General features: G+C 36.2%; 1 protein-coding gene across 5 annotated transcripts; it reads left to right on the top strand.

Moving 5' to 3' along the window:
• The first annotated feature begins 11595 nt into the window (after nucleotides 1-11595).
• Nucleotides 11596-22349, top strand: LOC114535549. 5 transcript variants are annotated; one of them, XM_028556851.1, is made up of 6 exons: nucleotides 11596-11905; nucleotides 12230-12377; nucleotides 16269-16387; nucleotides 20871-20994; nucleotides 21151-21380; nucleotides 21951-22349. In XM_028556851.1, exons 3-6 carry the CDS (start codon nucleotides 16316-16318, stop codon nucleotides 22320-22322), a joined length of 798 nt encoding a protein of 265 aa, XP_028412652.1. In that variant the 5' UTR covers nucleotides 11596-11905; nucleotides 12230-12377; nucleotides 16269-16315; the 3' UTR covers nucleotides 22323-22349. The 5 variants fall into 5 exon arrangements, 4 of the variants coding, with proteins under 4 accessions (XP_028412652.1, XP_028412650.1, XP_028412648.1 ...); XM_028556849.1 differs by having other exon boundaries at nucleotides 11596-12118; XM_028556847.1 differs by having other exon boundaries at nucleotides 11596-12118; nucleotides 12227-12377.
• The last annotated feature ends 389 nt before the right edge of the window (nucleotides 22350-22738 follow it).

Below are 22738 nucleotides of genomic sequence, written 5' to 3'. Positions count from 1 at the left end.
CTGCGAGAAAGACACAACTTGAAACATAACAACAAGCAATTCACGTTGAAGGTCGGTGAAGTAGTAATTATCAAATCAGACGAACGAGATCGGAACAAATGGAAACTTGGGATCGTCGAAACCTAATCAAAGGACGAGACGGTGTCGTACGCGTGGCAAAGTTGAGGGCGGGTAAAGGTCACCTGGAACGTGCCGTGCAACATCTCTACCCTTTAGAACTAAGTTGCGACATATTCAAACCGGAAAAGAAAGAACCGAACCTACGCTCCGAAGCTGAAGTATTCAGACCAAAGCGAGATGCCGCCATAGCTGCAGAATTGCGAGTTCAAGATACTGTGGCAAACGAAGATCAGTAGATCTGGTCTTACACGAAAGACAGTATAGAACTTAGTGCTTTAGTTTTAAATATATATTTCGAAAAGTTACGTTAAAATTAGAATCAAATCAAGTTAATAATTATTGGGACGGTGAACACTGAACGAGGCACAACTTTTCATATTCGCTTCTTCGAAAATCGAATAGGGGGAGTGTGTTGGAAATTGTGCGGATATATGATAATTAACATAATGCATGCAAATGTCAAAGGTATAATTAGCACTGCCTGGCGAACAATAATGAGTAAGAAATTCTGATGATTGAAGACAGATTGGAAGTGACGCTCAACTTGAGATTATCAATTAGGGATTGCGATAGTGAATGTGAATTGGCGTTTTTACTTTACTCTTTATTATTAAAAGTTAAACTATAATTGTGATTGTGTCGGTTCAACATAGCCTCTAACGGCATTCCCAACACAGATTCTTGGTTGATCAACTCACATAACAGGAAATTATTATAAAGCTCTTCCGACAAAACATCTCTCCATAATAATAGCCTATAAACCTATTTAATACGTTTTAATAATTCTTCAAAATATTTCAACTCATGCAAACAAATTTTATACGTATAATTCTTAATATTACTGAAACCCATTTTATTTTTTAAAAGCCATGCACAGCAAACCAAACTCCAAAATGTAGGTTTTTATCAAAAATATAAATAACTACCGAGTCTACATAGAGAAAACAAGAATGTGCCTAATATTTAGGCTTTTCGCTTGAAAAAGAATTATGATCTATTACAACAAGTTTGGGAGACCCTTGACTGTCCAGGGGGAAGAGAAAAATATTTTATCAACGAATGACGCATCACTAAAAGCGTCAGAATTATATTTATGTACCAGCCCAATATTTATATACTATCGAACATAAACAGACAAATAATAAACGATTATTGGATGAGGTTTTTGTGATACGCAGAGCTATCAAGTTCGAGGTAAGCGTTATCAGCCGAGCCGAAGGCGCGACATTTGAAGAATAGTAAACATAGTATTAACGAATGAAAAAACTTATTTAATAGCAACATTCAAAAATACATAGATTATTAATACATAAATACATTCAAATGAATACCGCTTGTTAACCACCGCAGGCTCACTTGCAGGTAACTGAATTTTGCGTGATTGCGCGATTTATTTGTCAACTATTAATTAACCTATCAAATTGCTTTTACTATATAATATATAATGATAACATATACGTGTTACACAACATGACAATGACAAAAACTTATATTAATTATACAAATCTTAAATTCATTTAAACGGGAGGCGAAAGACAACAGCCTCTATGAGGTTGAGATTAAAGAGGTTGAACAAAAAAATAAACGTGTTCGTACGCATTTTAAAGGATACGATTCGCATTTTGATGAATGGCGAGTTTTGGCGACCCTGCGGGCTATGGCAAAGGTAAGATATTTCCCGTTTCTTCAGCATGAAAAGCCTCGTGTTTTGGCCGCCCTATCAATATAGGCAATAGAGCCGATAATAACAATAACAATAACTATAAAACTTTTGATTAAACTCGCCCTTACATGCGTAGTTAGCCGATATTAATTTCCTTTATTCCAGCTGTATTATATACACAGTATATCAATATAAGAAAATCATTGATGAGTACTGTAGCAGTGTAGGCCAGCCTCGTTCCCAGGCGCTTTAAATAAAATAAATATAGAAACACAACAGGCTTTTACATAGATCAGTGGCTAACCTGAGTGAGCGCGCAAGGCGTTTTGGGGAGGACGCGGGAAAGGAAGCTCCATTTCTCCCTCCATTCTGATTGTTACGCAGGCCCACAAGTGACACGGCAAAAGTAAAACTCACTGCAATATGAAATTAACTCACAGCAAAATGAAATTACTTCACGGCAAAATAAAATTAGCTCACGGCAAAATGAAATTAACTCACGGCAAAATGAAATCAATTCACGGCAAAATGAAATTAACTCACGGCAAAATGAAATTAACTCACGGCAAAATAAAATTACTCATGGCAAAATGAAATTAACTCACGGCAAAATAAAATTAACTCACGGCAAAATGAAATTAACTCACGGCAAAATGAAATTAACTCACGGCAAAATGAAATTAACTCACGGCAAAGTAAAATTAACTCACGGCAAATGAAATTGACTCACGGCAAAATGAAATTAACTCACGGCAAAATGAAATTAACTCTTGGCAAAACAGGGGCGCCGTGGCCGGGGGGGCCAGGGGGGGCCATGGCCCCCCCCAGGATTAAAACCTGTCGGAAATTTATGAACATTGCATGTTGTCGGAGTATATCAATCATAACAGAGACTAAGCTATTTTTGCATTTGTGGCTGTGTTATGCTGAACAACTCAAAAGTATTTGAACTATCAGAAAATAGACGCGGTTATTTCTAATATTATACGGTACGACACTACCCCAAGTTTTTATTATACTGTTGTCGCGCAGGCTAAACTAGCTTTTTTTTCCGAACGTTTCCGGTTTCCGATAAACATATTTTCTATTAATATAACTTTACGCAAGGAATGTAATTTTCGAAATGTCGGAGATTGGCGCGATAAAATCATGAATGGCGATGTATCTTCGACCGCATTTATTGTTCAGTGAGTTTTTACAGTTTATTGCATTATATGTTGACCGTCTAAAGAAACACCAGCATGTTCCGTATCAGAATGCTAGAGCTACAGCAAATCCTTTTCAAGTTAGTACTTTTAGTCAAACGGTTCCTGAAGTTTATACAAAGATAAGGTACAACGATAGTACAGCGGAAGAACTAAACTGATGAGAGGATTGAAGCAATTGCGATTATGTTTATATTTTGGTTATAAACAAATGTTGCGTATAGAATACGCTGTATGCTCATCTACTATTATTACAAAGCTATAATAGAGTATCGTGAAATAACGTATCGCGTTATTTGTTAATGCACGTGGATTAGAAATCTATGTAATACAGTTTTCCCACAAACAGTGAACTGTCAAAAATTATTCAACTACTCAATTGAAAAGCGTATGTAAGACGTGAATATTTATCTGTCATATTCATTGTGCATGAAGCGTAGCTCGTGATCTTCGTCATAGCAAATGCATGCGCGTCCTTGCCCAAAACCCTTTGTCAGTTTTATCAATATTCGTTACTTTTTTCTTATAAAGATGTCGGAAAAAAAACGTGCTGGTCGGAATAATGTTGCCTTTGGCCACCCCTACATTAGCACACCCACGGTGCCCCTGCGGCAAAATGAAATCAACTCACGGCAAAATGAAATTAACTCACGGCAAAATGAAATTAACTCACGGCAAAATGAAATTAACTCACGACAAAATAAAATCACTCACGGCAAAATGAAATTAACTCACGGCGAAATGAAATTAACCCACGGCAAAATGAAATTAACTCACGGCAAAATGAAATAAACTCACGGCAAAATGAAATTAACTCACGGCAAAATGAAATTAACTCACGGCAAAATGAAATTAACTCAGGGCAGAATAAAATCAATTCACGGCAAAATGAAATTAACTCACGTTAGTTGTACCTAACATGAAGTAGTGAGGGGTACATTCCCGCGAAGTATTTTATATTCTACAATTATTTCCATTACCTCCATCATGGCTGCTGGGGCGACAGAAAGTAACGATATTTTGTTCTGGCTGCGGAAAGGCGATTTCGCAAGATGATAAATTTTGTGGCAAATGTGGAATTGGTGAGTTAATTCTCAAAACGCAAACTATTAGGTGTTCGTAACATGAAGTAATAGACGCCATCCCGCCAAATTTCTGTCAGTGATCGTACCAAATAGTTTTTAAATTCGAAGAGATAGAGGGGGTTTTATAATACATGAGTTATGTTTTCTGAAGATTTAGTTTCTGAAGGTGAGGAAGACAGCGAAGAAAGTGTTATTACTTATACATGTTTGGGGTTATTTAGACATGTTTTGTTCATATTTTGTTTGTGATGCGTTTGTGCATGCTGTAGTTGAGAAATTTTGTTCCAAAACATTTGGACTCTAAAGCAGTCAGAGATACAAGACATACAAGATAAGAATATGTTCAACAACAACTAATTTGTAAATGTTACAAAAATGCTTAGGGGCCATTCACAAAGGATGTCCAACTAAATGTGAGATGGATAGAGGTATTATGGGGTGTTCAAGACGCCACATTAACATGGGAAGCAAAGTTGGAAATACAAGCAAAAATATTTTTTTTAAATTCGGACTTCCATGTAGCGTCCCCCCACCTATGTTCTGATATTCCAAATCCCACCCCCCCCCCTCGGCTGGGGAATCCTTTGTAAATGGCCCCTTGTTGATCATTCTTCAAATAAGATATTGTTATTAAAATTACTCATTTATATGGATGTGTCACATGCCATTTTCTGCAACATGCATTAGCTTTTATAGAATTCATATGCTTCTTGACAATCTTGTGGATATGGGAGGCCAAGAGATTCTCTTGCATACTCAAAGTACTCTTCATACTCATTCGCCTGAATAATTTGAACTATTTCTTCACGAGCATAACTAATTTCGTGTACAGGTACTTGCATAAGAAGATTTCCAACACCTCCATGATGCTCAGGAAAGTAATAAATAGAGTCTGGCCGTCCACATACGTACTGTATAATACGTTGATTTTCGTCTGCGATGTGTATTCCAATGTCCCTTAACTGTATCAATATCTTGCTGTAAAACACCAGAGAATGAAAACCACAGGCATTCTTTGCTTAGGTCGTAAGATAAATCTATTTCCTCACGTGATTCCAAATCAGTAAAATAATTTCGTCACCACATAGAACGATTCTTTGAAAAATATTACCACCACCCTTCAGTGCGCTGGTTTCTGGGAGATGGGACGTAACGATGTGCATTCTGACTATCTCGTGAATAGCACTGTGCTGCTGCTACCAAACCATCAACCTCGTACCCAGGGTCTTTACTCACCCTGGGTACGAGGTTGCCAAACCATTTTCAGTGTTAAGTCAGTCTGTTACCACTTCAACTGGACAACCATTTTGTTCTTCTAGAGATTTTAAACTCAGAGATTTCTGACAGGGAAACCCCTATATAATAATTGTATTACGTGTTAGTTAATCAACTCTAAGATATTCGAGTTTTCCCTGAGATCAAAACAACGTGGAAGCCAAAAAGTATCACTTTTTTAGCGATGCTGTTTGCGCCGTGTAGTACAAGAAGTAATGATATTTTTAGCGCAAAGCATTCCAATAATGGCTAAGAATAATGATATGGCGTTAATGGTTTATACCAGCGTTGTCCGCTAAAGCGTGAATTTGCTTTAAACACGGTAGTTGTCTCGTGTGTTAATTATGTCGGATCGTGACAGAATTTTGACTAGAACCTCAAATCTTTGTGGTGTACGAGTATGAATGTAAATCTTAAATGACAATCTTTTTTTAAGTCGAATTAGCAAAGTGATCAGCGAAAAAATCTCGGCGATGAAAAGCGTACTTAACATCGTCGATTTGAGCCGCTTTGTGTACACTTGTTTGACGGTGTTGTTTCAGGTAGAAAACAGATAGAAGAGATATTTTTGCTTAGAGTATTCGAATAATTGTTAGCATTGATGATATGACATTTACAGTTCAATAAACTTATACTAGACTAGACAAAAAATTTTGTAGACGCATTATGCGTCTCTAGTATGAAAACAGCCATTCATTTCATTCGGAACTTGTCGGTCGATTCATTGACTCGAGTCCTGAGTTGATATGGTGAGTATTTATTTGAGCCCTTTGTAAATGTAATTTCTAAACAGTGTGTTAAGTTACCTGGGCCTTCAAAGCCCAAAGGAAATCTGACAAGTCGGGCCGTCAGATTGCATTCTTTTCTTTGAATCGCTGAAAATCAGTGCGTATACTATTGTTAGGAATATCAATCAAGGTAAATCAAGGTGATTCAAATTCATCTTCCTCTTCAGCTCGATATTATTCATATCAGGCTATATATAGTTGATAATCGCATGCGTGGATTATTATTGTAAAATTTCGTGTGTTACTCATTTGTCCATTGCAGTAGAGTGGACCAGTGGCAGACAGTCTGACAACTTACGGAATTAGTCCCGCTGCGCAATTTTACGTTATTATATTTTTTTATTTGGAAATTTAGGCCTATTTTTTTTGCTGAAGTCGATTCAATCGAAGAACGCCTTAATATCAGCGAATAGCGGACTAAATACTAGGCTGGACACTCAACCACTCTGAACGTTAAAATGAACTTCTAACATACCGTATTTATTGATGCAATTCATCATTAAAATTAATGCAACGGACAATTGGGTATCGTGGGTGGCGAACGTAATAATTACAGACATACTATATCATGGGGCCGGTTTTTCAAAGCTAGGTTAGCCTTAACCCAGGGTTAAATTGTATTCAAGAGTTTTAGTTTATGTGCTTTTGAACCATTGTTCGTTGTAAAACGTTTAGAAAATATGACTTCTATCAGTCCTGAAATTATTTATGAAAAATTGATTATGAACTTTGCAAACAGGAAGTTAAAAATCAATGTAAAGATTTGCTTTAACCCAGGGATGAGCTAACCGGCTTTTGAACAATGCAACCGGCCCCTGCACAACTAAATTGTCCAAATTGCGTAATTTGGATTCATGTTGTTCATACTTTCAGTGTGGATAAACTTGAAGTTCTGATAAGATAATTATGCATGAATCAGATCTAGGAAGCGAGTTGGTCTCCTATGGTGATTTGTCTATTGCCATTGTCTAGTCTATATAAAATATTCATAATATTTAGCGACCAACATATGGAAATCAGCTGACAGCAAATGCCTCTTCGAAGGTTTGTTTCAACTATACATTGTTTGCTACTGGAATTTTGAAAGTGAGACAACGTATCGATCTTATATAGAAAATAAACTTCAGTTGTATGGATAATTGATAATCACGTATCAGTGTTTACCAGTCTAAGGGCCTCCACAGACTAAGGATTTAGATGTCGACAACTATATTTGTGATCGACATGCAACTAAAAGTTATCGACAACTAAATAAGTCTGATAAAAGATTCCACTAACTGGCGTTTGAATACTGATTTAGCAACCGAAATAGTGCAGAGATTAAAAGTGGTCGACGACTAAAACAAAAGTTTTCACACACAAGAAAAACACCAAAAAATGAGGCCGTCGAGTATTAGTTGTCGACAACTAATAATCAAGTTAGAGTTTAGTTGCCGACAACTTGCGCGACAGACTACGTTTTGTAGTTGTCGATAACTTTTAGTTGCATGTCGATCACAAATAGTTGTCGACAACTAAATCCTAGTCTGTGGAGGCCCTAACAGCATGAACATAAATAGCTACAAGTTGGAAATTCAAAATATCTGCTTTTGGGAAATATATAACTGCGGTTCCAACAGAACACATTAACCGGGTTTAAAGCTGGAGCCTATAGTTGATAAAATTTTTTATCGAAAAATAAAATGGTTGTATCATAATTATTAAAATAGCGAAGTTGTACTCTAGTTTCGGTTTTTTACTCTTGATGTAATTGTTGTTAAAAGGAATTAGTTATTTGTGTTAAATTACCACAACGGATATACTGTATAATATTCAGGAAAATTTCTGTTAAGCTAGCAACTGAAGCAAGTGGGTGAAAACAATTAATACCGCGTAACGACAGGAAATTGCGTCATGCACAAATGTAAGCTAGATATTATGTAATGAGCCCTGATCGAGACAGTTGCTCATTTTGTGCTGGCGTGTGTTGATAGAAAGCATACTTAACAAGATCTGAAGTTATAAAAGGGTAAGTTTTTACATTGTACAAATAAAAATTCCTTTTAGAACCGTTACGTATTTACAATGTTTGACAAATGAGGTAAAAACTGGCCAATATTTCTGGAAAGTCAAAGTTCCATGAACTACTTTTATATGGCTTAACTATATTTCGGCCGCCTCAATTTGTCCCTCTTATAAAATCCTTATAGGTTTACTGGTAGGATGAGGTAAAAACTTAAGTTTAGATCTGCTTTCATTAAAACTTTGGGTTGCCCGGTTAATTTGCCATGTGTAATAGCGTCAAGCGACATTCATGCATGGGACAGATTTATCGCGTTAATCTTGAAACTACTAAAAGATGAAAATTTGCAGAAACATAATTGTATAATCTTTCGTGAATCCTGATGCTAATTATAAATCTTTGGCATGCTCTGGCGTTAACTCTGGCGCGCGTGTGCCTGTCTTTTCAATACATAAAACTTCTGAACATAAACACTATAGCTCATATCATATTAACTTAGAAGCGTGGCGAACCCAAAATTAATGTTGTTCGACATTCAGACAGCACATCGTACTTTTAAAAGTATAGAAGACGTTAAAAAATGTATTCAAAGTAATAATTGTTTGTTTCAGGATTCAACTTATTATTGATATGATAACCTTATGGTTTATATTAGCGTGTAATATGTGATTATGTAATGTGTTTACGAATGTAGCTAAATGGTTAATGCTCTGTTAGTACTTGATCGTATTCTTCTTCAATCGTGAAACGACTAAGGGACAAATCGGTGCAAGGTTTTCGTTGGCGTCAGTGATATCTAGACTCTTTGTGATGTTCCGTCTGAAAATTGTTGTTACAATGCATGTTAACGTTTACTTTAATATAATTTCTGCAGATATCAAGCTAGTTTCTCAAATATGCCAGTATTAATTTTAATACGTAAGGCGCACAATTGTCTATAAACAAGTTTCTATAAACCCAAAATGGGTTTTTGGTGATTCGAATAGAGGTAAAAAGTTACAATAGAAGTTCTAGATGAGATTAGATTTGGGTTGGGATAAAACGCGGATCCGGAATGCGGAATTGCGGATCCGGAATTGCGGAAACGGAATGCGAATTGCGGAAACGGAATGCAGAATTGCGGAAACGGAATTGCGGAAACGGAATGCGGAAACGGAATGCGGAAACGGAATTGCGGAAACGGAATGCGGCGTCAAACTAATAAAAATGTTATAAGGCAACTGGAATAAATGTTTATAAAAAACCCTTACGAAACACATAGTTTGGACTGTCTTGTAAGGGAAAATTCTTACTTTATCGTGAATTAGTTTCACATTCTCTGTTTAGCATAACATGACGTTTAATGAGCATATGTTGCGCGAACAGCGCCTGTAAACACACCTTGATAACGACACCCAACCTCCAGATAACGGGCGTTTCGCAAACCATGAACTTTAGTTAATATATTATACCTCACAATAAACTTTTGCAATTACCGGACTCGTTTTATACCATACGACCATGGTATTTTTCAGCGAATACAATGCACCCAACTGTTCCTACCCTGGGTGTTTTTCCCGACAGTCTTGTTCTTCTTTCTTAATTCTTAATATGTATATTTTAAAGTTCAGAACAATTAAATATTTATGAAAAATTTAGTTCGTAGTAATCTGAACCAATTTTTGTATTTTAATCTCCGGGTCTTTGTCCAAAAATTACCCGAGGGATGAAATATTATATAACCAAATATCTCTCGTTTAAGGTGGCTCCCTACAGTTCTATGGTTGTATCGCGGTAATTTTGTCGCGCGCGAAATAGTACACGCAACACGCGTGGCTGATGTTGCATGCAGGGCGGGCTTTTTAAAACTTGTCATTGTGAACTTTTGATAAACACGCGCGGGCCTTCGCGGGATGTCGACTGGTCGCGCGAGGAAATTGAAATCCTGATTTTTGTGACGTCATAAACATAAAAATAAATGTATTTTTTTCGTTTTTCCTTCGGTAAATTCTTTTCAAACTTTACACAGTTTTCTGTAATCTTGAAATGCGTAAAATGTGCAAGTTTTAAGAAAATCGTACGAGCCGAATTTTTTTTAATTAAAAAACAGGATTTTTTGAGGATTTAAAAAAAAGTGCTCGTACGATTTTTTTTAAATGCTAACATTAGAAAGAATTATGGATAAGATTACTGTGTGGAAAAAATTAGAAAGTTTTACCGAAGAAAATTTGAAAAAATTATCTCAGTCTGTAAATTGGCCCTTTTTAAAATCGTTATGTTACCATGGCAACGAGGAAATTTTATGAAATTTTATATATTTCGTAATTTGCGATATCATAGCAGTTATGTGGCCAAGTTTCGTGATCATACTTTGTAAGATGATAAAATAAAGGTCTTTCCAACACAATTGCGCATTACACAATCAAAACTGTAGGGAGCCACCTTAAGGTCTATAACTAATAAATATAACCTCATTTTTTATTATTATTTTACTATAACTTTGTTTAACACAGTGATTACATTGTTACCTTTAATATCAGCGCTAGGTCTTTCTGTGTGTTATTTTGTGAAGACATTTGATTCCATTTAATTAATTAATTGCCTGACTGCTGTAACATACCTGCGCCAGAAAGCGGAATCGGCACTTAAAGGATTCCTACACGTGCAAATTCCCGCACGTGCAAAACATTCCCAGACGAGACGAAACGAAATTGCTAGCGGCACTTTTGGCACAGTTTATTCAACTAACTATGGTGATAATGGCCAAAAAGTTGTTGTGAAAAAACTCAAGGGAGAATCTGCAGAGGCTAAATGCCGCTTCTTGAAAGAGGCTAAATGATGCAGAGCATTAGCCATAATAATATTCCTGCATTTATTGGTTATTCCGACAACCCACATGGCTTGATAATGGAGTATGTTGGCTTCGACTTTACTCCATTTGGGATCGAGAAAGTTGTAAGCAATCTCGACGATTTCTGCCACTATGTAGACAGCGAATTTGACCTCGGATCATTTGCCGAAATTTTGCCTGTGTGCTTCAAGGATATTGCGACCGACCTCGATTACCTACATGAACGAAACATAGCTCATAGCTCATATTTAGTTATGTTATATATGTTTAGTTCTGTTATACATGTTAAAATTAAATTTAACATTCTAGCATTCCGCAACCCTGCATTCCGTTTCCGCAATTCCGCATTCCGTTTCCGCATTCCGTTTCCGCAATTCCATTTCCGCATTCCGTTTCCGCAATTCCGCATTCCGTTTCCGCATTCCGTTTCCGCAATTCCGCATTCCGTTTTCCGCATTCCGTTTCCGCAATTCCGCATTCTGTTTCCGCAATTCCGCATTCCGGATCCGCGTTTTATCCCAACCCGATTAGATTTTGATTTAAACTTCTACTTTTTGAGATACGAAAACAAAGTAGCGCGCACATGGAGACTGGTTTGGAGGAACATGTGGTATTTGCAAATTAGAAATTGTTGCAATTTGAGTGGGCAAGCCAAAATATTGGCTATTAATGCCTATTATTTTTGTAAAAGAAGTGAAATGTCGAGTTGAACTTCACATATTAGCACCATTGACAATTATTCTATTGATACTGCGTGTGAAATTGAATATAAGCGCGTTTTAATAAATCGAATTGGGCCCAGCCAATGCATCGAATTGTGTATGAGTATGAAAACACAGACGAAGAGGCTTTATTAATAAATACTTCGATGAAGCGATTGCCGACGAAGGTTGGCAATCAAGAATATCATCGAAAGCGAGAGGAGGGTGACGAAAAGGTGAGAATTTTGAAGCAGCGTTTTGAAGGGAATGAATCGTTGACTTCGATCGTGGTATTACATTCTAGCATTTCAATTTGATCATGCATTAACTCTTTGTGATTTTGTTTATATATATCATGTTGACATGTTTAATTTTCTAATTTAATGTACATGTGTTGAAACTGCGACACTGAGATGCTTCAAAATCCTAAAGAATGCTATTGTTGCATGGTAGGTAGATTGAAAAATGTTTTGAGTTTGTTGATGATTTGGGTTCTCAAGATCAGGAGTCAGTTAATGTCAAAGTGATTTGTATAACAGAACACCCTGGTTTTCCAGCAGTGTTCCTGAACAGATGATGGTCATTGGAGCTTGCAGCAGACATATTTAATACTTGTGGTGGCCATTGACTCATCGTTATCATCAACTCGGTACAAAGCTGAGGTACAAATGTTAAAAACAAACAAACATGGAACAACTGGTTTGCAAGGTATAACAAATTTTATAATCTCCATCAGATTTCTATTCATTTTACAAAATTTTATTTATTAAAATACTTATTAAATTTTTAACTTATTCACTGTAGGTTTTAATTTTCCTATTCACTGTAGGTTTTTGCCTATAGGTAATTAATTAGGCCTACATTGTAATTAAATTAAAGGACAGACATTTACCGCTGCCTGCTTGTGCTTTATACTGCTATATATGTTTGACTCATAATATCAAGAGTGATGAGTGATCAGGATTTCAAAGGTTATGAAGACTTGGGATCAGATGAAGAAAGCTCATAACTTTATTAACATGTATTTACAATAACAATGGCTCAAAGGCCTATTGTTTAGAGGACAATTAATAACACTTTTGTGTCCTTTTATAGGATTTTTGCATAAACTGCACTTCAGTGGATTGTAACAGCAGGAACCGAAATTATTAATTATTGTCAATATTACCTCTCATTGATTGAATCATAAAATTAACTGATTAGTTTTATTGTATATTCCCTGTGAGTTACCTGGGTTTGTTGGTGAAACATTGAACTAAACAAGTTTTTCATGGTAGTTTCTAGTACTGTACCAGTAACATATAAAACTGAAAATAGATTATAATGTTGTAGATTGACAAGATGCATTTTATGTACCTGCAAAGCATTCCTTTGTAACTAATTATCTTGGGGGAGAATTGGTTTAAGACAGGATTAAAGCCCTCCAAGCAACTTGTTTGCTCATTTAGAGATGCCTTCATTATTCCTTTCTTCAACCTTTTATTTTCAAGTGAAGAGCACATTTGCACATTTTTTTCTTTGCAATGCAATCTGCAAATGTTTAAAACTGCAATGGGCACAATTGCACACTATTTTTTACTTGTTTAATGCCAGACTTGAGTTCCACCAACAGCCATACCATTTCTTCTTGTTCTGTAGATATGCTATGCAGTTTCAACATCTGCATGGCTGACCAGCAGTTTATATTGTCCCTGATTCTTGAGGATTTTCGATTTCCTGTTGTAGTCTTCAGCTAATTAAAAACAAGATTAACCTGATAAGAGAGATTTTGTTGGCTCATATGCAATCACAGGTGTGATACTGATGATACTATCACACGAGATGCGCCATCCACCGGTTTGAACTGCATACATACACGTCAAATAAATTTTATACATCAATATTAATATATAAAAGTTCACAACAGTATAAAGTTTGACCCAAAAATTATTTATTCGAATGTGTTTCATACGCGCTGATGATGCATATGGTGAAATTAACATAAGGGTTCACATCATTTTATGACTGTTACCTATTGTGATATTTATTGATTAATGAAATAAATATATACATGCATTGACTGAGCAGTGTGTCTTCAATCTGCGGCAACTTTTATAATTTTCTGTTTATGGTATCAACCTCCAAGAGGGCTATATTCATTAGGCTAATCAGTGGAGCCTATCGAGGGATAAATGTTATTATTTACTATGACCAGGCCGAGGGGTCCAGGGATGCAATTAGAAAATACTGAAAACTTTTATAGCCCATTAAGGTACAAGTTGATGACTTGAATGAAAAGTATATTATGCAAATATGATTCTTGGTTGAAACTATATTCCTGCACTTAGTATTAGTCAGCTGCCCAGCATTTTGCCTGAGCTTTCTTTGCATTTTGGATTGTGCATAGATATAAAGTCTTGAAGACAACATCACATACTGAATACTGATTACATACTTCCTGCAATCGAATTCATCAGTTCAGGGTTTAGAAAAGTCAAATTGTTGCCCATAAATTCCTAGTTGTCTTCAAAATATGCGAGGATAGTGCCAAAACATTCAAACATTTGTAAACTTTCATATTGGAATGTATAAATAATAAAAATATTATTACGAAAATAAAATATTAAACCTGTCAGTTCGTGTCAGTATTAAAATCTTTAGTTTAATTCTCCACATTTTTCCATATTTAATATATATTGTTCCCGCTCTGGCAAAAACAGCGTGTATAACTTGTATTCATCTTAAAATAAAACTTTATTGTATGTCAGGGCGAAAAATATCAAAAAAACACCAAAAAAACATTTCAAAAACAAAAAAGATTTCACCGCAAAAAAAATTATAAAAACCAGGGGGGAGAACTGTTATTTACAAAAACCAGGGGGGAGAATACTGCTGTAGCGGGCTCAGGATTGAGCCTGGTCAGTGGTAAATACCATGGCCAAAAGGAACCAAGTGGCGTCAGCAGAGCTTCTGCGCACTGCGCAGAAGGCGAAATCTGCCATATTGGTGGCTTCAAAAAGATGGCGGCGAAGTTACCGAAAAATGACGAGCCGGTCCTCCAGGAATTTAATTTAGCTCAGTGTATACCAGGCTCAGCTTTTCAAAATTGGAAACAACAGAAAGTGATAAAAGAAAACGCTACATAATTATAGGCATATTCCGGCTATAGTATAGTTCAAACTGAGTTTGTGACTTTTCAAACATTGGCAGCATTGAAGCTATTTTTATATTATTAGATAAAATTAAGTTGAACTTTAAATAACTAAAGGACAAATCTCCTGTGATATCATTCTAGCTAGACTCTTTATGATGTTCTATCTGAAAATTGTTGCTGCAATGCATGTTTACTTTAATATAATTTCTGCAGAAATCAAGCTACTTTCAGCTGAAATATGGCCGCACTAATTTTGACACGTAAGGCGCATAATCGAGCGTCATGAAAAGTAAGAGGGGGGGGGGTCAATTGTCGGGTTTCTTTCACAACTTTTACAGCGGAACATCACAACAAACGTCCCGTATGCAGATATAAACTATTTGTCAGGATAATAAAAAAAATCTTGAAAGACAAGTGTGAATGGGAATGTATTACCTGCGGAATTTACTATCGTTACAAAAATGGTGAAATTTTTGGTACAAGAGGATAAAATAAATATAATAATTTTTATGTAGCTATACGCATTATATGCATGCATAATACTATAAATAAGCAAGGTCAACATAATTAAAACTCCCGTGGAATTATGTACCTGAGCAAACCAACAAAGAAGCATTAATGGTTACTGTTAGCTGGTATAACCCAAATTAGATGAAACGAGCTTACGAGCATAACTATTTTGTTAGATCTATTAAATAATTTATTAACTTATAAATATCGGACTGATCGTTTTATGACCAGCTTTATACAATTGAAATTGCTTTTGGATGCATGTACTTCTAGTCTTCTAGTATATTCCTCTTATGCCCGACTGGCGACTGGTTTCTTTCAAAAGCTATTGTACTTAAGTCATATTTATAACGTAACGTAACGCAACGCGCGCAACGCAACGCGACGCGACGTTATAACGCAACGCAATTAACGCAAGGCAACGCAACGCAAAGCAACGCAACGAGTGTGAATCGAGTTCAAATGGGCATGAAATTGCTCTACGTGACTCTTATATACGTATTATTCAAGAGCTTTAATAGTGGAACCGGTTGGGCAAAAACCAAATCATTCGTCGTTCGATTTCTTGCATAACCACTCTCGGGTATAGCTGAAAGCGCTAAAAGCTAGGGGGTTTCATAGCACATCCAGATTTCCTATAGTTATGCGTTCCATTAATGTTTAACAATTTAAGTATTAATTTAACAAATTATAACAAATTATAACTTTTTTCTCCTTTAACTGGGTGTATTTACAGGTGTTTACTTGCGATGGTGTATTTACGTTATATTCATGCATCCTTCTAAGAAGCGCCGGTGCTATATAGAACAGTGTATATAGAACCATGCAGAGCAAGCAGTATTAATACCAACATTCAAATATATTCACTTTGTAAGCTACGGACGACTAGCATAATAGACTAACTTATATGTGAGCGAGGTAGAGTAACACTTAGCTCAATAACTTTTCCATTTTAGGTGACTGAAGAATCTTACTTGCGTTGGCTACATTGTTTACTACAAACATGAATTGCTTGAAGATTGGTGTCTTTGTTTATATACTGATTCAGGTTTCGTTAAATGAGGCTGAGGGTCGAGTAAGTAAACCGCCGTATAAATTTCGAGTTTTATAATTACTCATTTCTTCAGAAATTTATTCTTTCACAGTCAATGAACACCAAAATAATAGCATACCGGGACAAATCTTCAGGCTGGCTACGCTACTGGTGGGTCTGTTGGCTTTTATGATATTCAATTTTAATATATGGCTGATAATGGCGAAGCCATCGGTCCACAGAGCTATATAGAAATTCCTGGAGGACTTGCTCTTGACAAAAAAACTGATAGGCCGTATTCTCTGGCACGAAAAGTCGCTTAGAAAACAATTTTCGTTGCCCCCCTTCGGGCACTACTTAAAAACACGATAGAAAACTAGGATAAATTATAAAAAGTCTAAATTCACTTGTTTTCACCTTCATAAACCTGCAGTTTTCGAGCATTTCATCTTCGAAAAATCAGTGAATTTGCATGTTTTGCAATACACCGACGCCATTTTGATTCAGGAAATGTCGTGGATACTTGGTGTAATATACGACATATATAGCAGATTCAGCAGTTTTATACCGGTATTTACATGAAGTTTTTAGCATTTTTGCTGTGCAAGCAGGTTTCAACAAGGAAGCTTTGAGTGGAGTTTTACGAGGTTTTTCGCAAATTTTCATAGTTTTTCAAAACCAAATTAGTCAGAGAAGAATTAGACAACAATTAAACTGAAAAACATCCGCCAATTTGCGATTTTTTTATAGCATTCTGCTCTTGGAATTTACAAATAAATAAGAACAACTTTATTGACACGCATCAAAATCACCCACGAGCGTTTTGTTCCTAGTCAATTTATATAAAATAATTACTACACAATTCTTTTCCAGCATACCCTTTGTTTTATATTAACTACTTTTATAATACACACGTTTCCTCAACAATTATTTAAACGTGATTTGCAACGTACAACTGCTGTACATGTTAAATTATTGAACACGCATACCAAGGTAGATATCAGCCATACGTTTGAATACCATTTTGGGAGAATTGTGAGCACCTTATAATATCAAAAGACAAATCAGTAAAATGTTGAACTCAACCCTTCTAATCGGACAGTTAATACCACAACTCTGTCTCATCATCGACGTCATCTCCGAAATCCAGATTAGATCCTGATCCTTCAAGTTCATCATCGTCATCAGATTGAGCCAGGCCATAACTGCTATCATCGTCGTTACCATCTTGCATGCATTCTGGCAATCACCACACGAACATAGCCAAGTTATCTCCAGCTCTTTTTCGTCAAGCGTCCAGCCATTGCCAACCAGTGATGGAAGATCGACTTCTGCACTTAAACACTGATACCATGATGCTGCTTGATTGCTAATGCCATTACCGGTAAACGCATGAAAGCCTGGTAAACAAAGAGCAACATCCGCGCCCAAGAATTTCGAGATAATTGCTACAAATACGTAACGACGTCTATCTCCCGTGCCAGTCAAAAAGAAAATCTCTTTCTGCACCTGTTGTTGCATGGCAATCGCAGGTATAAGAACACCTGTATCAGGGCTTTTGATAATAGCTTTATCGTACGTTGCTGCTGCGTGGTTAGCATGTAGAATTAATTAAACGAGTGTCTGCTTCTTCGTGGTTGCTATGAAGCGAAGACACCTCATTACTTGTCACACTATCGTTCGGGGAATCACCGGGATATAAAACATAGCATCTTTCTTTAGCAGTTACATACATAGTAGAAATGGAACACCACTGGGAGGAGTTACATGACCTCCAGTGTTCACTTTTCAGCTCTTCGTTGTCTCTCTGCATTCTTTATGCTCAACTAAGGATACCTGTCTGCAACAATCTAATCGTTTGGAATTATACTTTCGTGCTAGTGTGATGAGGTTTTTAAAAGAGCATCATCGCCAAATGTTTTCCATTTTCCTTTCATCGACTGAATAACTGCCATAGCATCTACAATCAGTGCATTGTTGTTAAATGCACAAACATTGACTTCTGGATTTCCAGATTAATTTTCCAATACTTCAGCAAGTTTAAACTTGGGCCAACTTGGCTGTTTTCACAAATCCTCTCACGTTTTCATCAGGAAAATGTTTGAAATTTGTTCTGTAACTTCTGTTTAAACTTCGTACAGATGTCTGGGTCTCGCTAAACAAATTCGTTTTTAGTGGATTGATGATAATAAGATAAAGACGTTGGTAATTAACTTTGTCAAAAAACTGAGATGTTGTAAATAGTTTTAATGAGAAAACGTGTGTATTATAATGTATTATAAAAGTAGTTAATATAAAACAAAGGTTATAAAACAAAGGCTGGAAAGGAATTGTGTAGTAATTATTTTATATAACTTGACTAGAAAGTAGAAACAAAACGCTCGTGGATGATTTTGATGCGTGTAAGCAAAATTGGCGGATGTTTTTCCGATTAATTGTTGTCTAAGTCTTCTCTGACTAATTTAATTTTGAAAAACTATGAAAATTTGCGAAAAACCTCGTAAAACTCCACTCAAAGCTTCCTTATCATTTCAGGATGTCTAAGGTAGTAAAATGAGTTCAAAAAACATTGTTTTTCCTCAAAAACCGAACTACGAAACGGATGTAAATTTTTTAATACAAATTCTAGTTGTTGTTAACGTGGTATCTAAGGAGAGGCATTGATGTAGCCTGTAGGCGCTTAGCTTAGCATCCGGGACATGAATTTGCCACCTTTAACGCGCTCACTTTTTTTACTGATGTTTCCAATACCAATGCCCCCCTTAATACACTCCATGGCGTTTCCCACACTTAAATTTTAAAGCCTCTTCACTAATTTACATCTCTAAAAAGTAGAATTGCATTGCAAGTTGCAAGAAAAATAGGACCGTGTAACATGCCAAGTGTTTTGAAAAAAGCCGATATACAGGGGGGGGGGGTGAATGTTGGAGTGGGCTCATTATTGAGCCGTGTCTGTAGTCACTATCATTGCCCATTAGGATCATATTTTGCGTTAGCACGAAAAATCCGCCATGTTTCTTGTTTTACTTTTTACCCCAAAACATTATTGGAGCATTAGGAATCTTTGTGTATGTACAGCTGTAGCTGCTAGCAACTTCAACTTCAGTATTTATGAGCAAAAAAAATTAAGTGCAAGGACCGGTTGTATAAAAAGGTATAGTTAACTTTTATAGTTAACTTTTAACTATAGTTAATGAAGAATTAGCCAGTCAGAAGTCATGACTCATGTATTTTGGGTTAACTACGATTGGGTTAACTAATTTGGTACAACAGGCCCATGTGCGTGAGATTAATATTTTCATTCCAGCTCATGCAACTAAATGAAAGCAAAGTAAATTCTTTTCAACCTAATGATAAGTTAGCAGGCCAGACGTTAGAATAGAGTCTTACTTCGGCAAATTAAAGTTCATAAGCTACAAAACGGCGTAAAACAATTGATCGTACAAAAGCAAGGAACTGTTCCAAATATGCATGGCATCGCTTTTTACTATAAGAGATGTAAAAAATTTTGGAGATACTAAAAACAAAACCTGAACACATCCATTTGATTACATTGACGAGCCTTTGCCACGCACCGTTGTTTCATAACGGCGAAGTAAGGTGTCATGACCTAACCATTACCAGAAATTTGGGACATTTGCGTCCGCGTTCGTGGGCAGCGTCCGCTTCTTGACCGAAGGAATTGGTGAAAATTTCATAAAATGGCTCGATGGTATAGTTATGCAATTATGATTATGCTTCAAATGTATATGGCCGGATGCTTAACACACTGAAGAATCATGAAATTTCAAACGCTGTGGGAACCGTGGCGGTAAAAAATACGAAGGTATTTATGAGTTATATCGGTAGCTATATCACAACCAAAGACATTTCCAACTCCGAACTTTGCATCGTTCAAAAGGAAAGTGGTGTACGTATTTGACCAGATTGTAGCGCATGTTTACCGATATTACTATGGTTTATATAGCCGAATCATTCAAATTGGACTTGTATATAAATCACACTCAGGAACCTAGAGGATTTGCTAGTGAGTGAATATTTTTTGTTATAGCTCTTCCTTTCTGAGCGATTTACGGAATTCGAACTCCGAACCAAGAAAAAAATACACATTGCTAGGAAGCGTAATTTAAAGTTTTGTAATTGAGCCATATTGTTTCGCATGAAATTTGGCCGCCATGTTTGTTTTTATCCGAACGCAAGACGCCATTTTGTCCCAAATTTCTGGTAATGCGTCGAATAAAGGGGTCAAGTACAGTATAAAGACGGAGCCTTAGAAGACTTTGAACATAGTTGATTTAAAAAATAATACAATAATCTTTTCTCGCTTCTCAGATCAGATTCCAAAGAAATTTCCTTATACAAAATGGAAGCGCTGGTGACAGAATTCAGGCTCAAAATGAACATTATAATTATCATGAAAGTTTAATATAATCATTCGATTTGGTATTCACAGAGATTTTTGCAGATCCAATTCTTACATTAATATATATCTGTATTTATATCTCTGTCTCTCTTGTATTTGCAGATCCTTCAATCCTCCTTAGTCCAGAAATGTTCAGAAAATCAAAAAGGAACGTACCGAGCTGCTCTGCAGTTTTGTGATGGCAAGTACTGGCGTTCTGAGAAAGGAAATTGCTCTCCTCAAATAGGTATCGCTTGAAAATTAAGTATGTCATGCATAGGCCTATCGCAGCATTGGGATTTTTTCTCGTTATTCACTAATAATTAATAATTCAGCCATGCGATTAAGGCTATAGATCATAGAAAATTAAGACTATTGTAATAATCTCCGCAAATTTTTCAAGGTACGAGTTGTCTTGATATAAAAAAGAAAGGGTTGAGTCGCGGAGATGGAGAATATTTGATTGACCCGGACGGAGATGGGGCTGGTAAACCATTTTATGTGTACTGTGATATGAGCTCGTTCGGTGGAGGATGGACAATGTGTTACACGACGGACAGTCATGTTAATATCAAAACTGAACTTGTCACCACACCTGCCCTTGGCTATCGTGCAGATTGTAATAATATACCGGTAAATTGACTGTACTCGAATAAAACGGTCGAATTGTATCATGTCGAAATTGTCCTATATGACATACCTTTGAAGTAAAATGTGGTCAAATGAGGAGTATTCATAAATTATTGCTTCAATGGCAATTTTCCGAAGCTTGGCGATAGAAATTCATTATTAGCGTACTAATAATTCTGGTTGCTGATTGGTCGAGAGGAGTAAATTTGTTTCATTAATCGAACATCACTAGTACTGGTACTATTAATCACAAATTGTACTCGCCATCGCATGATTACCAATAGCTATACTAATAGGCCAACTTCTGTTTGGATAATGTTTACGCTTCTGCATACAATTCGTCAATTCCTCTGCATTTTACTGCCAAACGTAATATTCTTTACACAGAATATTTTTTTAAATTCATCTTTGTGCACACTTGCGCACGTGATACTGTTCTGCGGTCTGCGGGAGTATAACAGATATGAAAATTTCATATCAAATTTATAAGTAATATATATGAATTTAAATAATAATTAATTTTAGTAATTAAGCAGAACAGTTAATGTAAAAGTAATTTTCTTCTGTTTTCAGTTCACCGAAGTGATATTTGTTGATGAAAAATCCAAACAAAAAGCAGCCTTTAAAAAAAGTGGTTCACCTGTGACATTCACTGGAAATTACGATAAGCAGGCAAATGCTTATGGCTTGTGGACGGCGCAAGGTGTGGCCACAACGCAGTACAAATACCAAATGTTGATATGTGACGCATCGTTCTACAAGGGACTGCACGTCTCCGGGTTCACTAAAAACTGCTACAAACGGTGCCATCAATGGTGCAGTGACTCAACCTCTGCCTACTTCCGCACATCTGCTGTCTCGGACAAAGGTTACAAAGGTGTTGCATTCAACCAGAATGGTCACAAACCGTTGCCAAACCGCCTCATCAGTGCAGGAATTCGTTAACATGATAATTCGACCGGACTAATTGAAATGGAATTGAATTTGAATTTAATAAGCTTAATTACCTGATATAATTTGTAGTGTAAATTTGTGAACTGAGTAATTTGAAGAACTCGGTTGATTATTTTGTGTTTAGAATATTTTTTATACTTTTTGTCTTTGTATTAAATTCGGTAGACTAACAAAAGTAATTTTTGTTAGGTTTTTCTCGAATAATATTACAGTACATTACGTGAAAACAATTTTGTTTTACAAGTCTGTGTTGTGCATAGCGCTTCGGATAACTAGAGACGTTATTAGACTCGTGTTTACTTTAAACACCAAACAGCTAACAAATTGTTGCGTTTTAACTATATACTCTGCAACGATGTTCAGCTTAAACGTTTTTCATGAATCTCGTGATATCCATGCATTTATCT

Source organism: Dendronephthya gigantea, unplaced genomic scaffold (genome assembly GCF_004324835.1).
Source record: "Dendronephthya gigantea isolate DGI-Jeju-01 unplaced genomic scaffold, DenGig_1.0 000120F, whole genome shotgun sequence".
Taxonomy (NCBI): domain Eukaryota; kingdom Metazoa; phylum Cnidaria; class Anthozoa; order Malacalcyonacea; family Nephtheidae; genus Dendronephthya; species Dendronephthya gigantea.
This window is presented reverse-complemented; position numbering and strand designations above follow the sequence as displayed.

Bases quoted from the DNA above. Each gene is read 5' to 3' on its own strand.
- LOC114535549 (XM_028556851.1), top strand. From the start codon at position 16,316: ATGAATTGCTTGAAGATTGGTGTCTTTGTTTATATACTGATTCAGGTT. The intron at 16,388-20,870 runs GTAAGTAAACCG...TTGTATTTGCAG, and splicing joins TAAATGAGGCTGAGGGTCGA to ATCCTTCAATCCTCCTTAGT. The intron at 21,381-21,950 runs GTAAATTGACTG...TTCTGTTTTCAG, and splicing joins CAGATTGTAATAATATACCG to TTCACCGAAGTGATATTTGT.